At 54.3% G+C, this 24668-nt stretch overlaps 2 protein-coding genes across 34 annotated transcripts in view; one reads left to right on the plus strand and one right to left on the minus strand.

The window, feature by feature from the left end:
- KLC1 (kinesin light chain 1) overlaps window positions 1-16304 on the plus strand; it is a 70959-nt gene extending 54655 nt beyond the window's left edge. For 9 of the 32 annotated variants that reach the window (XM_008959068.4, XM_008959069.4, XM_008959071.4 and 6 more), the window contains one exon: window positions 451-1038. Coding sequence is in view for 26 of the 32 variants with exons in the window: in XM_008959071.4 (XP_008957319.1) it covers window positions 451-456 (6 nt within the window). In the remaining 6 variants the exon portion in view is untranslated. Of the gene's footprint in view, window positions 1-450; window positions 1039-1893; window positions 2025-7153; window positions 7221-8320; window positions 8814-15412; window positions 15486-15960 lie in introns of those variants that run through there. The other 23 variants (XM_008959055.5, XM_008959057.5, XM_008959059.5 and 20 more) reach the window with 5 other exon arrangements.
- XRCC3 (X-ray repair cross complementing 3) overlaps window positions 12399-24668 on the minus strand; it is a 14500-nt gene continuing 2230 nt past the window's right edge. The window contains exons 2-7 of one of the 2 annotated variants that reach the window (XM_034938243.3): window positions 23272-23409; window positions 21752-21964; window positions 17930-18084; window positions 14113-14325; window positions 13882-13928; window positions 12399-13766 (exon numbers count right to left, since the gene is read on the minus strand). In XM_034938243.3, the coding sequence (XP_034794134.1) occupies window positions 13547-13766; window positions 13882-13928; window positions 14113-14325; window positions 17930-18084; window positions 21752-21964; window positions 23272-23409 (986 nt within the window). In that variant the 3' untranslated portion in view covers window positions 12399-13546. The remainder of the gene's footprint in view (window positions 13767-13881; window positions 13929-14112; window positions 14326-17929; window positions 18085-21751; window positions 21965-23271; window positions 23410-24668) is intronic. The other variant, XM_063596413.1, reaches the window with a different exon arrangement.

The raw sequence follows: 24668 nt of genomic DNA on the forward strand, positions 1-24668 counted from the left end.
ACTTTTAAAGTCCGTGGTTTCCTAAAGTTTCTGAAATGTCTAAAATGTGTTTTTAAGAGAATGAAAGTCATACCTGTAGCCTTTATTTTGGTCCCTATGTTTTTCATCGCATAATCTCCTTATGTACAGTTACTTGTAAAGCCTTTTACACCAAGTGTCAAGGAGATTTCTAATACGTTGCCAATCTTTACGCTTAAAGTGTTGACATTTACTTTGATGACCATTGGGAATGGACCAGTCTGGATTCTGTGAAATGCACCACGAGGCCCAGCACCTGCTTTATGCTGGGCTGGTAGAAGCAGGCAGAAGGTCATCCCAGTCCTAAAGCCACTCAGAAGGCTGCTGAGACTTGTGACCTAGAAATACTGTAAGCCAGGCTGTTATGCAGAGCCTGTTGCCTTTCCTCGCCGCGGTTTCACGTGGGTTTTCTCTCTCCTTTCTGTCTGACAGGCCTAGCCGCCCGTGACTCTCACACTGTCTCCTGCATGACGGGTGGCGTCTCCCGCAGCTTCCCTTCTCTCTCCAGTGCTGCCCGCTGTGTCTAGCAGCCCCTAGGATCTTGTCAGAGCTGCACCTCTCTGTGAACTGGCCATTCCTTTCGGTGCTGCTGTCCTTTTTGGGGGGGTTCCTGATTTCTGTATACATGTAGCTTTGCCAGATATGTACTTAGTAATATAAACTGTATTAATAAAATCCATTTACTGTGTAATACACGAGTTTAAAAATTAAGAGCGATTAGCTGTTCACTTTGATAACAGGTAGTTAAGTGTCACACAAGGTGTTGTTGCAATGGCATGACGGTGACCTGTTGACGTAACTAAGCCTTAGAGCAAGGCATGTGCCGCACGTGCTCCGTGGTACTTAGAGCCCTGGGGGCCCCGCTCGGACTCCGGGTCTCCCTAGGATATGCCCCAGTAGCATTTGCTGTGTAGTCTGTGTGTGAAATTTGGGCATTCTGCTTTTCTCTACTAATCTTGAAGTGCTCAGTGATTTGTGTATTTGTGTCTTTCTAACTTCTAATAAACTCACTCCGACTGACCTGTGTCTTGGTGTCTGTCTGCTTGGTAGAACTTCTCACTCTTTATCCATGAAACGCCGCATGGCACAGCTGCTAGGGGTCATGGGGTGACAGTTCATCTCACCAAGGAGTTCCTTCCAAGAAGAAATGCTGCTGTATGCACATCTTCTTCACTCTGTGTTTTTTATTTTCATGTTCAGATACTGCCAAGTATTTCACTTATTAATACCTGAATCAGTTAAGATGAGAGCTGGGCACTCTCACCTCCCTACAAGGTTGTCTGAGGATTTTTAGTTATTTGTATAGAATGAGCATTTTATTTAATTTTCCAACCACCTTTGTAGTTAACATTTAATGAAACTGTTCTGTAAAATTTACTGAAGGAAACAGTACCTCCAACTATTGCATTTAGACGAAACTGTTAAAAGGAAGAGCCTCTGTCAGATCCAAATGGTTTGGGTCCTGTACTGTGTTACTTGTACCAGATGCTTATGTATCTGTTAAATGTGGAAGTCGATTTTGATGATATTCTTAGAAGCTGCTTTAATTTTCCTGAGACTTTGTGTGTTGGCTTTTGTCTCAAAATAGCAGGATTCACATTGCTTTTGGGATGCGATCACTTGTTTGAATGAGCTTCCTTATGTCCAAAGGTTTTCATGATCATTGGATTATCTTTAATGAAACTTAAAAAGAACAATTTCTAGTTAAAGTATATTCACGTACATGGTAATTGGTGGTTTCTGCAAGACTCTGTCAGCAGTGAGCTGCTGGCAAGCAGGGCGGCCTTGGTGGAGCTCTTATTTGCACCCGGTATGGCTCTTGTGGGAAGGAGGGAGAACCACCTGCAGCTTCACGTTTGTTCACGTTTTTTTCAGGATGGCACTGGATCTTTAAAACGCAGTGGTTCCTTTAGCAAACTCCGGGCTTCCATTAGACGCAGCAGTGAGAAGCTGGTTAGGAAGCTGAAGGGAGGAAGTTCACGAGAGAGTGAGCCAAAGAACCCCGGGTAACTATCTCTTCCAGCTCTCCCGACTCCCTGCACGCCGGCCGCTGGGCCGCTTCTCTTCCTAGCGCAGCCTTCCTCACCCACAGACTTGAGGAAAGACACTCCAGTTGGTTCCCGTATTCTCACAACTGAAGGGTTTCATAGTTGCCACGTAGGTTTTTCCCAGGATAGGTTGAGAAGTAATTGGGTAACTTCCTGTTAGTGGCTAAAGGGCGAATACCTTTAAAAGAAATTTATGGAATTTTTTGATTCTGTCACATGTTCTAAGAAAGCCTTAGCAACGAAATGTGGGAATTTATATTAAAACGTTGAGCATTTTGAACTTGTTTACTCTAGATATGCATTATTTTTTAAATTAGCATTAGTTTAAATCTTTAAAAATTTTAATCTTTTAAATAAATCAGATGTTAGCTATGACTATATTAAATCTCATACAGTATTATAATAGGGAGAAAAATGGTTTCAAATAGGATCAGAACTTTTAAGACTTTATTATAAGGAGATTTTCAAAACCTCAGGCTTTTCATATGTTTAAAAAAAGGTTTGAGTCATGGGTCTTAGAGGCTTTTGAAAAATAACATTTAAGTTGTCAAAGGAATTTGGTTCTTAAGATATCCTTTGTTTTTAATATGGTGCACAAAGTTGACAGATTGTCCCTGCCGCAGTGTCCAGGGTCACCTCTGGGCAGCTGCTCCTGGCTTGGACGTATTTCTCATGAGGCAGACTTTTGCCAGCCACTCTGTGTAACTCTGACTTCCTAAATGGTAACCGACTTTTTAGAGACTGATTCCTAGTAAAACTATTTTACAAGTGATCCCACTTTAAGTTCTGTGAGTAAGAAGTCTGATCACCTCAGGATGGTGAAACCGAGTTCTTCTGGAGAACATACTGGAAATAATAAAGTTATGTGCCTGATCAGTTGTTTCGTTACTCTGTCTTTTTCATTGTTGTTGTTGAGATGGAGTTTCGTTCTTGTTCCCCAAGCTGGAGTGCAATGGCACCATCTCGGTCACCGCAACCTCCGCCTCCTGGGTTCAAGTGATTCTCCTGCCTCAGCCTCCCGAGTAGCTGGGATTACAGGCACATGCCACCACGCCTGGCTAGTTTTTTGTATTTTTAGTAGAAACGGGGTTTCACCATGTTAGCCAGGCTGGTCTCGAACTCCTGACTTCAGGTGATCTTCCCGTCTCGGCCTCCCAAATTGCTGGGATTACAGGTGTGAGCCACCGTGCCTGGCCTATTTTGTCTTTTAAAAGCTATTTTTAAAAAAAGTATGTCCACTTTTTCATCTCTCTCAGTATCCCTGATAACCTAAGCCCTTAGAACTGTTGCCATACACGGCCAGGGTGCGGGGTGGCCAGAGATGGCCCAGTCCCTTGGTGGTAGGGCTCACCCTCTTGTCCGCTTGGTATCCCTGTGGGAGTCTCTGTCGTGGATGGAGACTCCTCTTCATGGCTGTGAGAGAGGTGCAGGCCTGAGGCAAGAGGAGTGATGTGGCTTTTGTAAGGAGCTTCTCACAACTGTTTTCCAGCCCATTTCTGGAGAGGGAGTTTTAGGAGCCCCACAAATGTTCATTCAGAAAACTCCCTGGAAGATCCCAAGGATTTGAAGACTGGACTTCTGGAAGTTTATGGGGACTTAGCAGCAAATTGCTTACAATGAAACAAATGAACTCTTATTTGGGGGAAATGGATTTTAAATTGCCTTTGGAATAGTGATCTTATTTTAAAATGTTTACAGATTTCCGGAACCAAAATGATAGATTACTATCTGCCTCTCGATGAATTTTGAGATTACACATTTCTTCTTACAGCATTGAGAGGGTTGGAGCAGTGCTGCGTGACTGCTTGGTGTCGCTTCCTTGGAATGATGTGAGGAGTCACACAGCAGCTCTCAGATCCCCTCCAGGAATTACATGATGCCCAGAGAGAGCATTCTGGACATTATTTAATTCCTGGAGGGGATCACACTGATTGTTTGAGGTTCTTAAGTTTTGAAGCCTTTTAAGTGCAGAGTCCAGTTCTGGTGCTGAGTGTTGTAACTTGGACCACACTCCCACGTGACAGCTCTCAGAGTTGTTCTGTTTTTTCGTGTTTTGTGTCTTTGCCGTGATAAAAATGTAGCAGTGTGTGACCAGTCCCCAGTGTTAGAACTGTGGTCAGTGTTCATGGGGCTGTAGCACTGCCAGCCTGAACCATGTGACATAGATGCACACACTTGCACGGACTAACGTTTTCTACATGACTTTGGAAATTGCATCCCGTAAAATGCATACAACTGAATAATCTTTCCAAATAAGAGTGACTGTTTTTATTAACTAGACAGTAGTCTCAGACATCTTTTGGAGGGTTTGTTCAGACAGAGACTGTGAGGCCCCACCCCTGAGTTTCCAATTCCTGAGTCCCTGATCTCAGAATTTGCATTTCACACAAGTTCCCACAGTGCTGGGGCTGCTGGCCCGGGGCCACTTTTTGAGAATCGCTGAAGGACCAGGGTGTTTGCAGCTTGCTGTTTGGCTGACTCCTAACAGTGACTGTACTGAAAGGTTTTGAATGCCACATGTTCAAACAAGGCAGTTCGCAAGAGTGGTAGGAAGAGACGTTGAGGATTCGAGTTGTTCTTTCGTTTCGTAAAAGGGGGTTTGAGGGAAGGTTGTGTAGCTCTTTTAAAAAGAGTTAATGGCGGCCGGTGCAGTGGCTGATGCCTGTAATCCCAGCACTTTGGGAGGCCTAGGTGGGTGGATCACTTGAGATCAGGAGTTTGAAACCAGCCTGGCCAACATGGCGAAACCCCGTCTCTACTAAAAATACAAAAATTAGCCGGGCCAGGTGGTGCATGCCTGTGGTCCCAGCTACTCAGGAGGCTGAGGCAGGAGAATCACTGGAACCCAGTAGGGCAGAGGTTGCAGTGAGCCAAGATCACACCACTGCACTCCAGCCTGGGCGATGGAGTGAAACTTCGTCTCAAAAAAAAAAAAAAAAAAAGTTAATGGCCACTTTATAGCAAGAATAACTGAGTATGTCAGATGATAATTTACTTGTGATTTGGTTTGATTTTATACTTTGTTCTTGAGTGGTTCTAGGTAGAGAAAAACCTGTTTGGGACTCCAGCAATGTCTGTTGTGGGCTTCATTGGGATGTTTTTGTTTTGTCCTGGTTGGGACATTTTGGGGGTGAGTTTTGCCTGGGGATAAGGAAATTCAGGTCTTGCTTTTGGTGCAGTTGTTCGGCAGGGGCTGGCTGAGTATCTGCCATGTGCCAGGCGCTGTGCTCACAGCACTGCTGACACACGGGTGGGTGCCCTGGGCTTTCAGCCTCATCCCAGTGTCCTTTGTGAGGCTGTCCCTGTCACCCCTCAAGCCTGTGCCTCAGCCTCACAGCCACCGTCCTTGGCTTTCCCAGGAACTGCTGCGCTCATGTTCGCTGTCCATGTTGCATGCAGTTCACGTTCAGAATTCAAGTAACCCTCAGTATTGGTTGCTTTAGCTTTAAAACTTCAGGGGAGTTTATGTTCAAAGGCATCCATGGTGGTGGTGAACAATGATAGTCATTTTATGACTGTCCATCATTTAAGTTATAGATTATTTATAGGCTGTTTCATCAAGTATTTTAAATACATCAGATGGAGGAAAAGTAAATATATGTATACATTCCTGTATTCCTTTAAGTGGAGAACCATGACTTCATGTTACATTTTGCTTTCTAAGTAGAGAAATACTGGCTTCAGAGTTTATTTTACTAACAATAAAGTTGATTTCCCAGCTTTTAATATAGAAAAAAATATGACAGTATATTTATGCATCTTCTTTTAGCAGTGAGTTTTGAGTGTCTCTTCATGATCGCTTAGTGGTGATGAGTCTGACATGAGCCCTGGAGCACCCTCCCTGAAAAGCATCAGACTGAAGGCAGAGCCTCTCTGCTCCCAGATGGTTCCCCCGCTTTTTTTTTTTTTTTTTTTTCTGAGACAGAGTCTTGCTCTGTCGCCCAGGCTGGAGTACAGTGGAGTGATCTCGGCTCACTGCAACCTCTGCCTCCTGGGCTTAAGTGAATCTTGTGCCTCAGCCTCCAGAGTAGCTGGGATTACAGGTGTGTACCACCACACCTGGCTAATTTTTTGCATTTTTAGTAGAGACAGGGTTTCACCACGTTGCCCAGGCTGGTTGTGAACTCTGGGCCTCAAGTGATCCACCCGCCTCAGTCTCCCAAAGTGCTGGGATTACAAGCATGAGCCACCACGCCTGGCTTTTTTTTTTTTTTTGGTAGGTAGAGTCTCACTCTTGCGTAGGCTGGAGTGCAGTGGCGTGATCTCAGCTCACTGCAACCTCTGTCTCCTGGGTTCAAATGATTTTCCTGCCTCAGCCTCCCAAGTAGCTGGAATTACAGGCACATGCCACCATGCCCAGCTAATTTTTTGTATTTTAGTAGAGATGGGGTTTCACCGTGTTGCTCAGGCTGGTCTCAAACTCCTGAGCTCAGGCAGTCTGCCCGCCTCAGCCTCCCAAAGATTACAGGTGTGAGCCACTGCAGCTGGTCTTTTTTTTGTTTCGTTTTGTTTTAAAGAGAGACAGGGTCTTGCTCTGTCTCCGAGGCTGCAGTGCAGTGGTGCAGTCATGGCTCACTGCAGCCTTGACCTCCTGGGCTCAAGTGATCCTCCACCTCTGCCTCCTGAGCAGCTGGGACTACAGATGCATGCCACCACGCCTGGCTAATTTTTGTATTTTTGTAGAGATGGGGTTTCCCCATGTTACCCGGGATGGTCTTGAACTCCTGGGCTTAAGTGATCCTCCTGCCTTGGCCTTCCAAAGCATTGGGATTACAGACTTGAGCCATTATACCCAGTCTAGATGAGCCACTTTTTAAAAGTGCAAGTCTAAGGACATTTTGAGTTTGCATATGGTACTTTAAAAGAAGCATTTTGCTGTGAAAGATGCAGAGAAGCTGTGGTCTTTTCTCCTGGGCACTAAATAGAGTGAGACATAGGACTCCCCGGTTACCCAAGCAAGATGAAGGCAAGGTCCCTAGAGCCCCCAGTGTCACAGAGGCGTTGGAGGGGGCTTTGCTTGTGCTTCCTGTTGCTGGTTGACCGATGTGCTGATCGTTTGTCCTTGCATGTCCGTGTCCGGGTTGCAGCATGAAGCGTGCCAGCTCTCTGAATGTCCTTAACGTGGGTGGCAAGGCTGCTGAAGATCGCTTTCAAGTAAGGAGCCTACCCCGAGTTGTGTCCTAGGGTGCCCAGACCACGCACCCGGCCCCTGCTCGGCCCCTGCTCCTGCAGAGGGCTGGGGACGCCGCCACGTTTGTTCCTAGACAGACAGTTGCGACAGTAGTATTTTTATATTCTGCTTAACCACTGATTATGTGAATTATGGGCATGTTCACACTGTGAACATTCTCAGAATATTAATTAATGATCTCAAATGGTCTTTAAAAATCGTTTAACCTAATTAATGTATTCTGTTAAAGTACTGTCAAAGGTCGACCAATTACTAGTTTGTATGATTGATTTTAGCCTCTACTAAGTTTATAACTATTAATAATTAATTGTCTACTTAAGCTGTTGTTCAGTGTTCAGAAGTATTCAAAACTCTGTTAACATGATGACTAGCGTGCTGTCAGTTTGACACTAAAATCTGAAGCACTCGGTGCAGTTGTTCGGGTCTCACACAGACACATCAGGTTTACATCTGAAAGTACTGCCTCCCTTCCCCATCACGGAGGCTGTTTGAGTTTTCATCCACTCCGCCCTTTGGTGTGGCTGTCAGTGGGTGGCCGGGTGCCTGTGGCTGCTCTAGAACCTGTTTCTCAGGTGCCTGGGGCCCACCCGGCAGCTCGAGCTGTTGGGACTTGGCAGTCCCTGCCCCTGTGCTGGTGCTGAGAGCTCGCGACAGTGGCCAGGCACTGCCCTCCCAGTTGTCCAGATCCACTAATCCTCACAGACAGGCCAGTGCCCCGACCTGTCCCCCAACACTCTTGGGAGGCAGCCATCTCGGGAAAGCTTTTCCCCAGCCCCCTTCTCGGTGGCTGTTAAAGAGGCTTGTAGGGTGCTGGACATGTTGCTTGAAGCACCCCTAATGACAAGAGGAAAGAAAGTCTCTTCATTTTACAGGGTCCTGTAGCTGACCCAGTGTTTGCCCTCCAGTTTCTTGGAGTTTCTACATGCACATTGACCCCTGGGCCTCTCGAGTGCCAACCTAGATTTAGCTGTGCAGCTGGTACTGTTAGGCCTGAGGCCATTTGAAGCTGGCATCATTTGAAGTCCTGGTTAAGTGTAATTTTTCTATTTGTTTTTTCATGCAGGAACGAAATAATTGTCTGGCCGACTCGCGAGCTCTGAGTGCCAGCCACACTGACCTGGCCCACTGAGGGCCAGCAGGGCTAGGTAACCTGTCTTGGGAGTGTGAGACCGCCCCGCCCTGCCACGCCCCTCACCGCCCTGCCCGGAGGCGCCAGCCGCACTCCTTGGCTTCCTTTCCTAGATAGTGACGTCCACCAACCTTGGAGGTGCCTTTTCAAAACACCCGGGAGGCCGTGCCTCAGCATTCTGTTACCCGGCCTGCAGCCCCAGTGCCAGGAGCCGCCCCGACCGCGACCCGGCCAGGCTGGCTCAGGGAGGCCGAGGTGGCGCTGAGGTGGCTTCAGCACGCTGGGGATTGGCTCCTGCTCACGGATGCTGTTGCATTTCCTGCCTGCCACCTTTTTGCCACGACACCAAACTCTCTTTTAAATTGTAATATTGTAATAAGGCTGTAAATTAAGAATCTGGAAACATAAAGTACCCCTTTCAGAACGATAGGCATTTAGTGATCTATGGCAGTAAAGCCTGAAGCTTAGCGGACACTGGTCAGTGGGAAGTGAATTCCTTCCCAGCTGGAGCATCTTCCGGGTCTCTCTTTCCAAGGTCCCCATGCCTGTGGCCCTGGGGCCCCATGCCCCCTTTTGAGCTGTGTTCTCCCGGACGCCCCTGCACACGAAGCCCATAGAGACGTGTGTTTCACTTTTTTTTTTTTTTGAGACGGAGTCTAACTCTGTCGCCCAGGCTGGAGTGCAGTGGCCCAATCTCGGCCCACTGCAAGCTCCACCTCCCAGGTTCACGCCATTCTCCTGCCTCAGCCTCCCGAGTAGCTGGGACTACAGGCACCCGCCAGGCGGATCACAAGGTCAGGAGATCGAGACCATCCTGGCTAACACGGCGTTTCACTTTTGAAAAGCTTAAGCTTTATGGAATGAGGGAGCACGGTGGACTCTGACAGGAACCTTTTCAAATCAATGCTGAGGCTGTATTTCTTAGCTGTCCACAAACTAGTCCATAGGTAAAGAGCATACAAAACAGACGCCGAGGTGATCAGTGATTCCAAAGGCTGACGCTCAGAAGCGCCACCTCCATGCCAGCCAACTAGGCTACGGGATGGAGGGCGGTCTGTGAAACACCAGCCATCCCGTGAAAGCTCAGCTTGCCACTGTCATGTAACAGGGCGGGTGGTGGCACAGCAGAGGCTCACACTTGTCACCTTCAGCCCCTAGAAGCTCCCCGTGGGGCACGAAGGCTGGGGACAGAGTGTCCTGAGGTTTTGTTACAAGGCTAGACTTTAAAATACCTTTCAAAGTTTCATCCCGCCTCATGTCGCAGGACTGCTGTGTTTGTGAAAGCGCGTTTGTTTCCACAAGACAAGCTCCGTGTAGTCGCCAGCGGGTGCCTGGCCCAGGAGCTGCCCTGTGGAGCCAGCGTTGTCCCCGAGCTGCTCGCCTGTGGCCGTGGCTCCTTTTCTGAGGCTCCTGACTCCATTCTTGCAGATTCTGGTGGATCAGGAGCTTACTTTCTAAATGCTACATAGAGGTGTTGAAGAAAATTTCATAGGTTCTGTAATAGTGGATGGGATTAAAAGAAAAAATGTTAAATTTTATATATATATATATATATATATATATATATATATATATATATATATATGGCTGGGTGCGATGGTTCATGCCAGTAATCCTATAATCTTAGCACTTTGGGAGGCTGAGGCGGGAGGATCACTTGAGCCCAGTTCAAGAACAGCTTGGGCAACACAGCGAGTCCCTGTGTCTAGCAAAAAAAACCATGTGTATATATATATGTGTGTGTGTGTGTGTATATATATATATATACATATATATATATATATATAATTTGATGGGTTGTGAGAAGCCACCCGCCCCCAAAAAAAAGGGGGGTGTAGAGCAGCTTCCCCTGACAGGTGCCGTGGCTGCCCCCGTAGTGGGCTATGTCTGTGCACAGGCGACAGGCAGGAGGGCTCCGGAGCTTCCCTTGTGGTGGGGGTGCCTTCTCCCTGTGAGGATGCTGAGCAGAGTTTGGAACCCAGACAGTTTCCCTTAGTGACAGTTATCTGGAAAGGAAAAAGGGCATTTAGAAGGAATAAACATAGGGCTGAATATGGAGTTGAATTTTAACCTCTTCAGACTGATGGGTGCAGACGAGGTTGTGTGGGGCCTCTGTGGAGCCTGCTGTGGCTTCCAGCCATGGGACTTTAGGGCCGAGGTGGCCTCTGCAGCACTGTGGCTGTGGGAGCACTGTGTGTTGGGGTAAGAGAAGCCAGGGGGCCTCCCTGAAGCCAGCTCGTAAAGGAAGGTTCGTGTTTCAGAGAGGGAGGCGGCAAGGGAATCTGAGTACCTGAGTCCCCGATGTTTGAACCCTTCCACCCAATAGAAGTGCAGTGATTTCAGCCATTTCCCATCTGGCGGTCTGAATTTTTCCCTTCAGAGGAGAGAAGTGGTGGGCCCAGGCATCCCTCCTCCTGTGTGTGGTCGTTCTGGTGAGAGGAACCCCGCGCGAGAGTCAGCACCTGTTTCTTCAGAGTTGCTGTCAAAATAATCACTGCCCCCCCCCCCCCCCCGGCAGCCGTGTGTGCAGCGCCCGGCCCCAGCAACCATGGCATGGGAGCGTCTGGATCTGTGGGCGGACAGCATATCTCTGGGTAGTTGGTGCAGCTGTGGCAGAAACCAGGCCCCTGGGGAAGTCCTGTGACATGGATGCTTCCCTGAAGCAGCAGCAGTGTGCGGCTCAGGGGTCCTCAGAGGCCGGTGGTGCCCGCGGGTGGCACGGGGCACTCTCATGGGCAGCACTTGGTCTTGTGTTTACAGTATTGGAGGGATTCACATCGTTATTTTCTGGATTAAGCTGCTAGGAGTATCATGTACTTAGAAATTCAGTGTTTATAGTAAGATGTATTCAACATTGCTAATGATGTATGGTTACAATGTATAACAGGTTTTCCATTGTCATAACTGTATGGAATTTTCTTGGAGGATGTCATTAGCTTCTGTTTGCACTGACTTGTGAGCTGTGTGTACGCTGTGGTCAGATTTCTGAATGCTGTAGAGCACTTACCAGCTCTGACCATGTCTTGCTGGGGCCAGCAGGCTGCGTGTGCAGCGGGGCCAGCTGTCTCAGGGCTGATATGTAGACGTGTATTCTGTTTACAATTAGTTCCCCAACTCTGTGGGGAAGAACTTAAGCGGTTTTAGTGTTTTACAATATGGTGAGGCAATGAGGGTCAGGGCGCGTGGTCCCTGAGGGAGGGTCTTCAGGGCAAGACCCATGGCCCTGGCCTGGAACTGTGCTCCCCAGGGCGTGGTGCCTCCCTAAGGGGATGGTCAGTGTTCCTGGGACTGACTGCCAGGCCAGCCCTTCTGCAGACTCCTGTGGTGGGAGTTCCCTGGGACGGGAAGCCCCTCGGCCCCTTCCCTCCAGGGGCAGGAACTGAGCCAGCATGGGCGGGGCCGGCCGAGCTTCCAGGCGTGTTTTCTCTGTTAAATGTACCTGTCTTTAAGCTGTCTCATTTTCTAATCGCTGGCATGTCTTGCCTAGAGAAGCATTTGGAATTGCTTATGTTCAATTACAGAAATAAAATGTCTTACTTGCCATTGTAGAATCCCTGCACTTTTGCAGAAAGGCTGTTTTGTAAAAATCCAACCCCAAAATAACTTTTTCCGATGTTCATGCCAGTGATTCTTAACTTTAGGGTCATAGAGAGCCTTGATAACGTGATGAAGGTTTAAACGGATTGTCCCACCCTAGAAAACGGCAAACAGAAAAATTCTGCACAGTATGGCCCCACCCCTTACCTTTCCCCCAATCAGTGCCAGCCCCCCTTCCTCCCACTATAGGAGCACCCACAGGCTCACCCTGGGCACATAAAGTGGGGGGTGACAATTTCTGCCTCTGGGTTGTGGGAGGAGTCAAGCTACTTAACAGTTGTGGGCCTGAATTTCCCTACCTGCAAGTGGAGATGTAACAGTGCCTATCCCTAGGAGTGGTGAGGAGAACATACTTCAATGTGCATAAATTACTCAGAGCAGTGCCTGGCAGACAGCAAGAAGCAGGTCCTGGAACTGCATCCATTGAACATTTATTTGTCAAAGGCCTGGTCTGTGCCAGGCAGCATGTGGAGGCACTGGGTGGGGGGTGGAGGGGGTTGTACGGTGGGAATCAAGGGGGTCACCACTGTGCCTATGGGGAGGCCACGCCACTCTGCCTGCTGGGTGGATATTTCAGCCTCTGCAGCCAGATGTGTTCCCAGGAGGCTCTGCTTTCCAGCCAGATGTCAGGCCTGGCCACACTGTGGGACTGGGTCTGCAGGTGGCCCTGCCAGGAGTCCTGCCATATCCCTACCAGAATACCACCCAGCCAGGCCGGGGCTGAGCTGGACGCCCAGACCCCCAGGGCCAGGATACACCGGGACCCTCCTTCCTCTCAACCTCGGATCCTTTTTGCCCAGAACTGGGTTCCCAGGTGGCTGACGAGCCTGTCACGTGCCAGCCCTGCGCTGCCTGCACTCCTCTGACCGGCTGTGGTGCTGGCACAGGCCACACTACTAGAGACAAGGCAGTCCCCCCACCCCCAGGCTCTCCTGGACCCTGACACTGGAGGTCGGTGGGATATGCTTTCTCCACCTTGTACCACACTGAAGTTTTGTGGGGCACAGTGTGTGCCAAGGTGGGGCCCCCGGGAGCCGAGGACCCAGAGGTGGGTGAGGAGCCGCCTGCCTGCAGCCCCACTGTGGCCTGAGTGGTGGGGGAGTAAGGACTGCCCTGTGTGCAGGAGGGGAGACCCTCGTGGGCACGGTCCCAAGGCTGAGGGGGTCTGAGGCCCCAGCCCAGGGGGCAGGCCTCAGACACGACCCCAGTTGGGCTTCCATGTGGAGAGAAGAAGCAGGCGGCTCCCAGGGAGTCACTGTAGGACACCCCAGGCTCCAGCCCTGAGAATCACCTCTCCCCAAGGGCCAGCTCAGCAGTGGGGACCAGGTACCCAGCAAGCGGGCCTGTCCCCAGACCCAGGGAGAGGCAGAACATCCCCCCAGCTCAGATGGGGGTCAGTCTGTGGCCACCATCTTCGGATGAGAAAGTGGAGCCGCTGCCCTGGAAGAGCTGTGTCTGAACCAGGCTCCCAGCTGTGCCACGGCCCAGGCAGACGCGTTTTAAAGGCCCGCGCCCCGTGTGTCGGGGCTTCTCAGGCAGGGCTGTTGTGCAGCCGCCACCGTGTCAGTGGGACTGGGTCCCAGGTGTCCCTCGCACCCCTTCTGCACTGATCGTGTAGGAACAGGAGGAGGGGGGCAGGTGGGGGGCAGAGAGCACCCGCAGGGTCCGGGCTGGGCAGCCGAGGGCAGCCTCTTCCTCGCGGAGCCGGTCAGCCAACAGTCTCACCAGGAGCTGGTTAGCCCAGGTTATGCCAAGGGCTGGGGAAACACGCTCGTCCCAGAACCTGAGAAACAGGAAGCAGGCAAGCTGGCGCTCAGGCTTGGTGGCCCCGCCCACTTCGGCCCAGCTGTGCCCCCGGCACCTGCACAGAGGTGCACACACCACATGGCTGCACTCACCCCAGCGGCCCGTGTGCTGCGCCCTGCTCCTCCATGGCCTCTGTCACCTGGAAGAGCACAGTCCAGGTCAGCTGCAAGGACTGAGGGTCTTCTTGATGGTTAGGCACAGGCTGCTACCCGCAGGAGCCGGAGGCCACCTCACTGCCACCCGCCCCACCTCCAGACCGGCTCTGCTTCCGCATCCTGGCTAAAAATACAAGCTCACGGGTGCACCCCTGCCTTGGTGCCCACCTGGTTGATGCACAGCACAGGGCTCTGGAAGGCACTGCTCAGCTCACGCAGCGCGGCCCCCAGGGACTGCAGATGCCTGGCCCTGGGGGCGGAGGCCTGGCTGTCAAATTCACAGCGGAATGGGGCTGCCACCGAGTCGATGACCACCAGGCGAGCCATGCCCCGAGACAGCAGTACGGGGACCTTCTTATTCACACACTCCAACAAGGTGTCCTGTGGGGACAGCTGTCATTGTCTATGCTGGTCAGCAAGTCCCTGCCCCAGGTGACCAGACCCCGTTTGGACTGTCACTCGACCGTCCAAAAACCTTCCTACCCACCTGGGGCTCACAGTGCCCATACTCTGTAGTCCCCATACTCTGAGCCCAATTCTGTATTTTTCTCAAAGAGGCCCCAACTATAGAAGCTTCAGGCTCACACAACTGGTTCCCTTGGCCCCATGTCCTTCCTCTGGCCCCCCCAGGCGGTCACCCCTTGGCTGTGCCGACACCGTCCTCTGTAGAGGCATCCTTTGCGCAGGCTCCTGAGTCCTTGCGGGGGTCTGCTCTCCTTCTGCCATGGTTTCACCCTCTCCCCCTCACAGGTCAGCAGCAACCAGCCCCCTCCTTCAGTGGCCCCGCACCAGGTACTCAGACCACCCAAACCTGGCCACAGTGCCACCAAAGCCAGCCCGTGGTGGCCATGACCACCTGGGCCATGACCTCTTCAGACGCTCAGCAAGGCAGGGGCCTGATGCCCTTCAGGCGTTACTCAGGCGAGTCAGGCCTGGCCTGCCTCTGCCAAGGCGTGGGGCACTCTGGGAGACCACCTGGGGGTCAGGATGGGGCTGTAGGTTGAGACACCCTCAAGGCCAGTGCCTCCCGTGCACCCAGGCCTTAGCCCTGTGCTCTGAGCTGGCCTGGCCAAGGGGTGGAAACAGCCCTGTGCCCACCAGCTCCCAGGAGAGCTTCCAGGGGAGGACCCCCCAGTGAAGGCAGGTGTCCTCGGCCTCCCTCTGGGTGCTGCCGTGGCCTGTGGGTGCCAGAGCCATTGGCATGGCTGGCCTGGCCTCTGACCGCAGAGCTTGGTGAGCCATGGTGATGGGGGAGGGTGGCACAGCTGCTCCTGGCACCAAGCAGGGTAGTTCAGGCCCCATGGGCCTTGCCAGCAGCTCTGGCCAGATGGAGGCTGCTAAGGGGCCCCTAGGCTGCCCCTCAAGTCCAAGGTCTGCAGCCACACGCTGGTGTCACGCCCGGAGCTCTGAAGACGCCTGAGGGCCGCCTGCACGCCCTGAGTGAAACTCGTCTGTGCTTCATCTCCAGGGCGTCTCTGGCCGAGCCTCTTTTTGTGGAAAACGACAGCAGCAGCAGTGGCCTGGAAGACGCCACCGCTAACGTGAGTCCCACGGCCTGCAGCCCCAGGAAGCAGGCAGCTGGGCCAGGGAGGGACTTTGCACATGCAGGGACTCGGGGGAGCTGGGGATGGGCAAGTGGTGACTGCTGCTAGCTGCCAGGCTGGGCCTCCAAGAGGGGCTTGGCTCAGGGTCCCCATCCTCATGCAAGCCCAAGGGCCACAGAGGATTGGGGGCGTGGGAATGGCACCAGGCTCTGCTTATGCAAGAGAAGGCTCTGTGTCCACACCCCTGGCTTCCCCGTGCCAGATGCAGGCCTTTGGTGCTCCAGGGAGCAGAGACCAAAGACGTACCAGTCCCCCATGACCCCTCGGCCCCAGGGAGGCTCACAACCAGCAACACCCTCTTCTCTAGGCAGACTTGGGGTGGGGGTTCCCCAGAGAGCTGTTTCCAGAACAGAACTTAGTAACACTGTCAGGTTTTGGCGGCCCAGCCCTGACCTTCTGTCTTCTCTTGCAGTGACCCCGACCTGGCCCCGCTCCAGGATGGGACTGCCGAGTGTGGCCCGGAGCTGGCCCGGGACAGCCAGGGCGGCAGGGAGGGCCCTTGGCCGGGAGCCGCAGCGCTCACTCATTTCTCATGCGTCTGTGTGCGTGGGACATGATACTAATAACCACACGGCTGGCGTGACCTTGGGGCTGGGGCTGGGCCTAAGCGGGTGCCCTGGTGCGGCGTGGCCTCTCCCAGGAGACCTGGGGCATGAGCTGGGCCCACGGCTCCCTTCCCATGTGTAACTTCCTCACGTTGTGTGCGATAACGTATTTTATTGTACATTTTTTTAAATTAAAAGTTTATATGCCTTATGCTTTACTTGAAAGTTTTTATAAGACCTCTTAGAAGTGGGGGAAGGCTGGCCGGGCGCGGTGGCTCATGCCTGCAATCCCAGCACTTTGGGAGGCCGAGGTGGGCGGATCACCAGGTCAGGAGATCGAGACCATCCTGGCTAACATGGTGAAACCCCGTCTCTATTAAAGATACAAAGAATTAGCTGGGCGTGGTGGTGGGCGCCTGTAGTCCCACCTACTCTGGAGGCTAAGGCAAGAGAATGGCGTGAACCCGGGAGGTGGAGCTTGCAGTGGGCTGAGATTGCGCCACTGCACTCCAGCCTCGGCGATAGAGTGAGACTCTGTCTTAAAAAAAAAAAAAAAAAAGAAGTGGGGGAAGGCCCACCCAGGAGCTGCTCTGCCAGGCCACAGCCATGTCTAGGGTGGGCTGGACATGGCAGCCGCTCCCCCTGCACAGGGTGGAATTTCCTTATTTGCCTTTGGTCAGGGGTTTACTCCCAAACTTCCCATCTTTTCTTCTGCATCTTTTCTACTTCATCACTTCTCCCTCCCAGGATGATCTCTATAAACTAAGCACTGACAGCTCACAGCACTGCTGCCCCAGCTGCAGGGATGGGTCCCAGCGTCTCTTGCCTGCTTCTTGGCTACAGGACGGACTCCACTGGCCCCCGGTGAGTGGCCCCTGCTCTCTGCAAGGCCCTGCCATAGGTCCCTCCTCCAAGCCCAGCCAGTGTCTGCAGGGAAGCCAGCAGCCAGGCAGTGGTCAAGGATCTGAGGTCACCTGTCTGAGCTGGGTGCCCAGCAGGCCTTGGCCAGGCGGAGCCCCTGTGCCCCTAGTGAGGGCCATCTTCCCCTCAGAGGCAAGGGGAGACCAACACGGCTGTCTCACCAGGGCAGCAGCCTGGAGAGCAGGTCGCATCCTTCTCAGGGCGGTGGTCTCCTGGGGCAGCTGGTCGGGCCCACAGCCCAGAGAAGGTCCTTGCCACCCGCCTGGGGCTTCTCTTCCCCACTCCGTCTTCATGGGCAAGGCTGACAGATGGTGTACAGGCGCCCAGTTACATCTGAGTTTCAGATCATGAAGAAAGTTGATCTGAATATGGGCATCCTCATTCTAGAACACGCTTCAAAGCTGCCTGAGATTCAGATGTAACTGGGTGTCGCAGCCTGCCGCCCTGCCTGCCTGGCCCACAGCCACTCCTGGCCAGGATTCTGTTTGGCCAAACTGCCGTCAGGCTCCTGAGCCTCCTCCTAGGCCCATCTGTGCACGTCCTCATGAAATCCAGTTTTGGCAATCCCTGCTGAGATTGTAGCAGGACCCCGTATCCAGTCGCCCTCAGTAGCTGACTGGTCCATCCTCCACAGTCCCCAGGGGCAGTCTGATCCCCAAGGCACACCTTCAGCAAGGGTCCTGGCAGGATGCTTTAGCCAGAATCCCCTCCCCTGCCAGTTCCTCTCAGTCACTCTCCATCCTCTGACCCCACCTGCTCCTCGGGCGTAAACCCCCATGACCCATGCTGTGTTCAGAGCTGAGCCCCAACTCTCCCTGCCCTGCTGTGAGACCCCATTGCCGTGGTGGCTACACCTGCCCCAATGGTCCTGAATAGCTTGCCTTGGGCGTGTCCTGGGGCTTCTCCCACACTCACCACATCGGCCACGTGCTCGATGAAGATCTGGCTGCCAAATCGGAGCTTCTGAAGCAGCTCTCCTGGAACGTCAGTGCGCAGCCGCGGCTGCTGGGCCATGAGCTGCTGCAGGCGCTTGTGAGGGAAGGCGTCTTCCGTGCAGATGTAGACGGCTCCTGGGAAGCAAGAGTGCCTGATGTGCCCAGGGGACTCCAGACGGGCCTGTGACTGCCACACAAATCAAGTGCAGATGTCTCCCGCCATTTCTAACTCTCTGCCCCTCACAGGTTCTTTGCCCCTCGCCTGGGGAGGGAGGAGGCTGGTGCTGTTTCTCACCCTCCCACTGGCAGCCACCTTCGGGGCCAGGTGACCCCTCAGGAGGAATACGGGCTGGGTCTCCACTTCTGACACCCAGGCAAGGACTTCCCCTGTCCTGGGCTGGAATGGCCACAGATGGGAGGCCTCTCCTGCTCCACCCTGCCCCTCCTTCCCCCCGTGACCCTCCGTTCCCCACTGCAGGGCAGGGAGCAAGTGGCAGCATCAGGGCAACGCCTTCTGGAAATGGCCCCTGAGCCCCGACACATGGCCACCCTCAAGGCCCCCACTGAGCAAGCGTTTCCTCTCTTCAAAGCTCCTGCAATCTGGGCTCCATGGTGAAATTCAAAAAGCCAGCTTGAAAAGACATGTGTTGGTGAGGATGTGGAGAAAGCAGACCCCTGACCCCTGTGCACTGCAGCTAGGAATGTAAAATGGTGCAGCTCGGGAAACAATCGGTACTTCCTTAAAAAGTTAAATCACATGACTCAGCAGCCCCACTCCTAGGTAGATACCCAAGAGAAAACACGTCCACCGTAGCACATTTCATGACAGCCCGGGGGGAGACGGCCCAAAGGCCATCAACTGAGGAGTGGACGAATGAAGTGCGGCCCATCCTTACAGTGGGATGATCGAATCTTAAAAGGGAAGGCAGTTCTGACACCTGCTCCAGCACGGATGAACCTCGAAAACACAATGCCAATGCAGGAAGCCTGTCACGAGACCACGTGCTGTCCGGTTGCACTCGCATGGAGCTCCCAGGACAGGAAGAGTCACAGGTAGGGAAAGGGGAGGCAGGCTGCTGGGGGTGGGGGCTGACTGCTCATGGGTAGGGTTTCCTTTTGGGGTGAGGGAACTGTTGTGGAATTGGATAGTGGTGACGGGCACAGAACTTTGTGCTTCTATTAAAAGCCACTGAGTTTATTTATTTTATTTTAATTTTTGAGAGACAAGAGACTCACTCTGTCGCCCAGGCTGGAGTGCAGTGGTGCGATCTCGGCTCACTGCAACCTCTGCCTCCCGGGTTCAAGCGATTCTCCTGCCTCAGCCTTCTGAGTAGCTGGGATTACAAGGCGTGCGCTACCATGCCCAGCTAATTTTTGTATTTTTAGTAGAGACTGGGTTTCACCATGTTGGTCAGGCTGCTCTCGAACTCCTGACTTCATGATCCGCCTGCATCAGCCTCGGCCTCCCAAAGTGCTGGGATTACAGGCATGAGGTACTGCGCCTATCAGGCCGAACTGTACACTTTTAGAGGGAATTTTATGGCATGTAAATTACATCTCAATTTAAAAAACAGGAAGGCTTAGGGGGACTGATTTGAGTAATAATAAAACTCCAGTTTCCTGCAAAACAAAAACAAAAACAAAAACAAGGCCGGCGAGCTCTCTAAGCATTGACTATGCCAGGAAGGCTGCCCAGCCAGGACCCCGTGGCCCACGGGGTGTCGTCCTGTTCCTGCAGTGGCACATGCAGTTGTGGGAGAGCCAGTGCCCCCACGCCGTGTCATGCAGCCTGTTTGTGAGTGTCCGCATAACCTTTAATTCTGAGCTGATTTTGCTTTGACAGAATTTCAAACGTAAAGAACAGTTGCAAAAATGGGTCAGGAACCCCCCGCCCCATTCTGTGTCAGAACTAAGCTTCTGAGAAGCATCTGGCCCGCTTGAGGCCAGGAACGTACAAATAGTGCCTTGGGAGGCCACATCCCTTTTGTGGCTGGTTCCCTTCCCCACCAGTGTCCCCAGCCGTGACTGTGCCCCTAGTCAGGAGCCACAGGAAGGTCGGGGCCCTGGGCTTCCTCCGTCCTGTTGGCTGGAGAGAGGCTGGGCTGGAAGGCTCGGAAGCAGGTGGAACCGGTCAAGCAGCGTGTTTTTGTTGGGGTGACGTATGTAGGGGCTGCACAGTCATGGGGACATCGTGAAGCTGGCAGGAGGGTGGCTGTGGGCAGCCCAGTGGTGGGCGGGGCCCCAGCAGGCCTGGGAGAGCCTCACGTGGCTTAAGCACGGGAGTCGGAATCACTTCAGAGCCCGCCTGCCGCTTTCTTTTCAAAATTCGGGCCTTTAGATTGGATCCAGGAAAGGAAGTCATTTCCCCAGGAAAGCACATCTGACCCCTAACCTTGCATGTGGTCACGGTGGCCGTGGGGCCCCCTCCCTTCCCCTGGCCCGCAAGGCTGGACTGTGCTGTCATCCCACAGCAGTCACTGGGCTGGGCACAGCTGGGGGATTCAGGGAGGGTGACCTAAGGCTTCTGTGTCCGTGGGTATCGGGGAGTGTGGGCTTCACTGAAAAGGCCAATGGGGTGGAAGCTGAGGGGGAGTCATTGCACAAATCAGATTTGCACGAAGCCTGGCACGGAGGACGCTGGAGAATGAGGGCGGCTCCCGTCCCGTTCCTGAGCACGCTCGAGTCCCGCCTCCACCTCACAGCAGCTCTTCCGTGGGGTAAGCGGGAGACTCCCATTTTCAAGGCCAACTCCTGTCCTCCCGGCTTCTGGCTGTCTCCAGGCTCATCCCCAAGACCAGCCGCAGGGACTCAGGCACCTGACAGGAGGGCGCCCTCCCCTGGGCTGCAGGGACAAAAATGCCTGTGCCGTGAGCAGACCCCAGCTGGGCTCTCAAGAGACCCCTCACCCTCCACCCGACACGGAGGCTCAGGAGACCCCTCACCCTCCACCCACCACTGAAGCTCAGGCAGGCACAGCACACCCTGGGTCCTGGGGATGACGCTGACCCGAGGGTGGCAGAGGTGAGGTTCCCAGCCACACCGCTGCTGGCAGGTCAGGCCCCTGAGGAGGTGGCTGGCTGGGCCTGTGGGTCCAGGGCCTGGGGTCCCGCCCTGTGTGGGAAGTGAGCCTAGCAGATGTGCTCGAAGGTGCCACCGATGAAAAAATACTGCCACTCTGTTCACGTGGAGTTTAAGACAACGTGGGAATCGCATGTTGACACCAGGGAATTAGTTTAAAAGTTAAGGAGCTACTGAGAAACATCTCTCCTACTCACAGCTCACAGTTTAAAACTACGTGAACTTTTAACACCTGAGAGACCCAGGCAGGCATGCTCTGAACGCTTTAGTCCAATGCAGGGAACCCTCGTTTCACAGACAGAGCGTACAGGCTCACAGGGCCGCGCCAGGAGCATACTCAGCCTGGCGGCGGGGCACCCGGGGAAAGGCTGTGCTGCCCTCCCTACGTTGCTGGCTCTGTGGACTCTGGGCTTGGCAGCTGTGCGGAACGTGGGCCGGCATCGCTGTGCTCAGCCAGCGACCCCTGGGGGCCTAGCTCTGCTGAGGGCCGGCTGCCTGGTGGTGGGGTTCATACCCTCCCACCCCTCCTGCTGTCAGCTGAGCCCAGCCTCACTTCCCCCTCCCTGTTCTGGAAGGAGTGAGGGCAATCAGGGTGAGAAGGAGGGAGACGCAATGGTAGGAACAGTGCAAGAGGCGGCCACTGCCCCACCTCAACGGAAAGCTGTCCCACACAGAGCAGGGGCCGCCCACCTGCCCAGACCCCACGGAAGGGGTGGCCACTCACCAGCCTCCAGGCCTCCGTGCTGCCGCGGGAACTGCACAGCCAGGCAGAGCTGCAGCGCCAGCTGGGTCTTCCCTGCCGAGCTGCGTCCGGCCAGCTCAGTGATGCCGTCCAGGGGCAGGCCACCGTGGAGCAGCGCGTCCAGCACCGGGCAGCCCAGGCTCAGGCGCTGGTGCTGCGTGGGGAACCGCTCCTTCTGCTGGTGCAGCTGCAGTGCTAAAGGGCAGGGATGGTGTCAGGCCTGACTCTCCTGGGCCTGCGGGCAGGGCTGGGGACTGTGGGAGGCACGGCCAGCCTGCCTGTGCCAGGTGCAGTGTGGCTGGAGCACAGGTGCCTGCGGTCATGGGGGTGAGCAAGGTGCTGAGGGCAGGGAGGGGGGCCCAGCCGGGAAGGTCGGGTGCACCTGAGATGCAGAGTCGGGGGAGCCCCAGGGCCACCATCACATGCCCCCAGGGATCCCCCTATGGGGCAATTGCAGCACCAGACGCCTTTAGCCAAAGCTTCCAGAGAGCCCCGAGGTGCTCCCTAACAGCCTCCATGTGAAGAAAAAGGCACAGCTCTGTCCAGCTGGGATGCCCTGGGGTGCTGAACAGTTCTCAAGCGGCTTTAATGGGCTCCCGCAGGCGCACACACGTGCACACCACATGCCGTCAGTTCTCTGTGACAGATACCATTCTAGAGCAATGCTGGTCTCAGCCTCTTGGCTAAAGGGCCTTGGATGAGCCATTTGACACAGCCTCCTCCACGACACCGAAGCCCCTCAGGGCAAGGCTCAAGGTGGGACACACGGTGCAGGCTGCGCTCTTGGCCTGGGGCCTGGGCCGGGAGGAGCAGCCCCTCCCTTGGAGTCTGCACACTGCCTTGGGCACCCCGTCCAGGTGGAGCAGGCCACCCTGACTGTGAGGCCTGCCCAGAGCCCTGCCCACAGCACCGTGTGTGTGGCCGTGGCACCTGCCCACCACGGCAGCCCCAAGTTCAGCACGTTCCTCGGGGCCTGGGCCACTGAGCCACCTGCAGGGGAGAGAGGGCCCTGCTCATGCCAGGACCCCGCTGCCTACTAGGGCCTGCTCAGATGCAGGGATGGAAACCTTGTCCGTCCAGGCGCATGGGGTTCCCTGGGTACCTCCTTCCCCTGCTGAGACCTGGTTTCCCACACGTGGTGGTGGGACCGTGGCCAGGGCCCCATCTCACACCGTTCCCGCCCTGCCAGAGCCTGAAGGGCTCTGGGTGCTGACTGCCAAATCCACCCCTGCTTCCTGCACCCCCTCCTCTGGTCCATGGAGCAAGGTCCCCAGGAGGCCCCACAGCCCCTGTGTCCACCTCACGCATCTTCTGACCCGATGCTGTGACCACAGCCCCATGGGTGTAGGACAAGCAAGTTGGGAACTCTGGGGCTGGAGCAGCTGCCACACGCCCTGAGGCTGGTCCCTGGGTGAAGTCTGCACAGCCCCCGCCCTGCACCACTGGGACCATGATGCTGGAGCCACATGTCACCCCTGGCAGAGATGCCAGGACCCACCTACCTGTAAGGATGCTGCTTCCCCGCAAGTGTAAGGAGGCCGTTCTCAGCAAGTGCCAGACCTCGGGGCTGGAGAGGTTGGTCAGTCTCTTCAAGTCTGGTCCAGAAAAGTGTAAAACCTCCTTTACCGATTTCAGTTTGGCTGAAATAACACAGATAAATTACAGGAAAATGTCAGACTGTCACAACGCAGGGCAACACAGTGACAAAAGGTGCTTTGTTAAGAGCACTGTGAGAGCACCGTGCTTCCGATTCTGGGGACAAGGTGGGTAGGGACCGGATCCCCTGCTCCCTGGAAACCCTGGACACAGTGTGGCCGATGCACAGGCAAGAGGAAAGGGCTGCTGGACACTGCGCCCTGAGTCCTGGCACTCGGACAGATACCAGCCTCGTGAGCTGGGGCAGAAGCCAGAAGACAGGGCTGGGCAGGTCCCGGTGCTGAGAGCAGGTCCCGGTACTGAGAAGAAACGACAGGCACCCAGTTCCATGCCAGCTGGAGACAGTGCTCCAGAAGGGGGCAGGAAAAAACCAGCACCGAGCTTTCCACCACCCGCCCACCAAGCATGGATCTGGGCTGAGCCGCGGGCGAGGACATGTGCCCTGGGGAGGGGAGCACGGGGAGGGGAGCGCTGGGAGGGAAGCAGAGCCCAGGTCCAAACGCCAGCTGCGCAGGGCAGTCAGGGCAGGGGGCAGAGCATGTGCGAATCAGAACGGCGGTGGCAGCAGTTACAGGGGTGCAGATCCCCAGGACCTGCCATCTGGGGAGGAGGGCAAGGAAGTTAATTCTGGACTCAGATAAGTGCATCACTTTCTAATTTCAAACTCGTAGAAAGACGACAAATGCTGCAGACCGATCAGCCGATCAGGGAAGTGCGAGGAAGCGCACACGAGAGGGAGCAGTGGTGGACGAAGCGCCCCACCTGGCCACGGAGACTTACACCCGCCACATCAGAAACCCCCTCAGCGCCCCACCTGGCCACGGACACTTACACCCGCCACATCAGAAACCCCCTCAGCGCCCCACCTGGCCACGGACACTTACACCCGCCACATCAGAAACCCCCTCAACACGGGTGCGCTGAACGCTGCAGTGAAAAGACAACCATTGTGTGGCTGGAAAACAGTAAGCACTGGTGTGATCTTCAGAAAAGCCACACAGAAAATACAAGGAGATGGAAGGGTGGGAATGAAGAAAGCGCCCCTGGGTTTCACCAGATCCAGCGGAGGGGGCTTCCCGCAGACAGGCTGCTCCAGAAGGCTCTGTGGGCCCTGAGGACTCGCCGGGATCGGGGCTGTGGCAGGGCGCTCCCCCTGGTAAGCCTCACAGCCCCAGCCCCCTTCACAGCTGTGAAGTCTGCAGGGACTTCTGGAAACATTGGTTTTTGGATAAGAGACACGGGT

Source organism: Pan paniscus, chromosome 15, assembly GCF_029289425.2.
Source record: "Pan paniscus chromosome 15, NHGRI_mPanPan1-v2.0_pri, whole genome shotgun sequence".
Taxonomy (NCBI): Eukaryota; Metazoa; Chordata; class Mammalia; order Primates; family Hominidae; genus Pan; species Pan paniscus.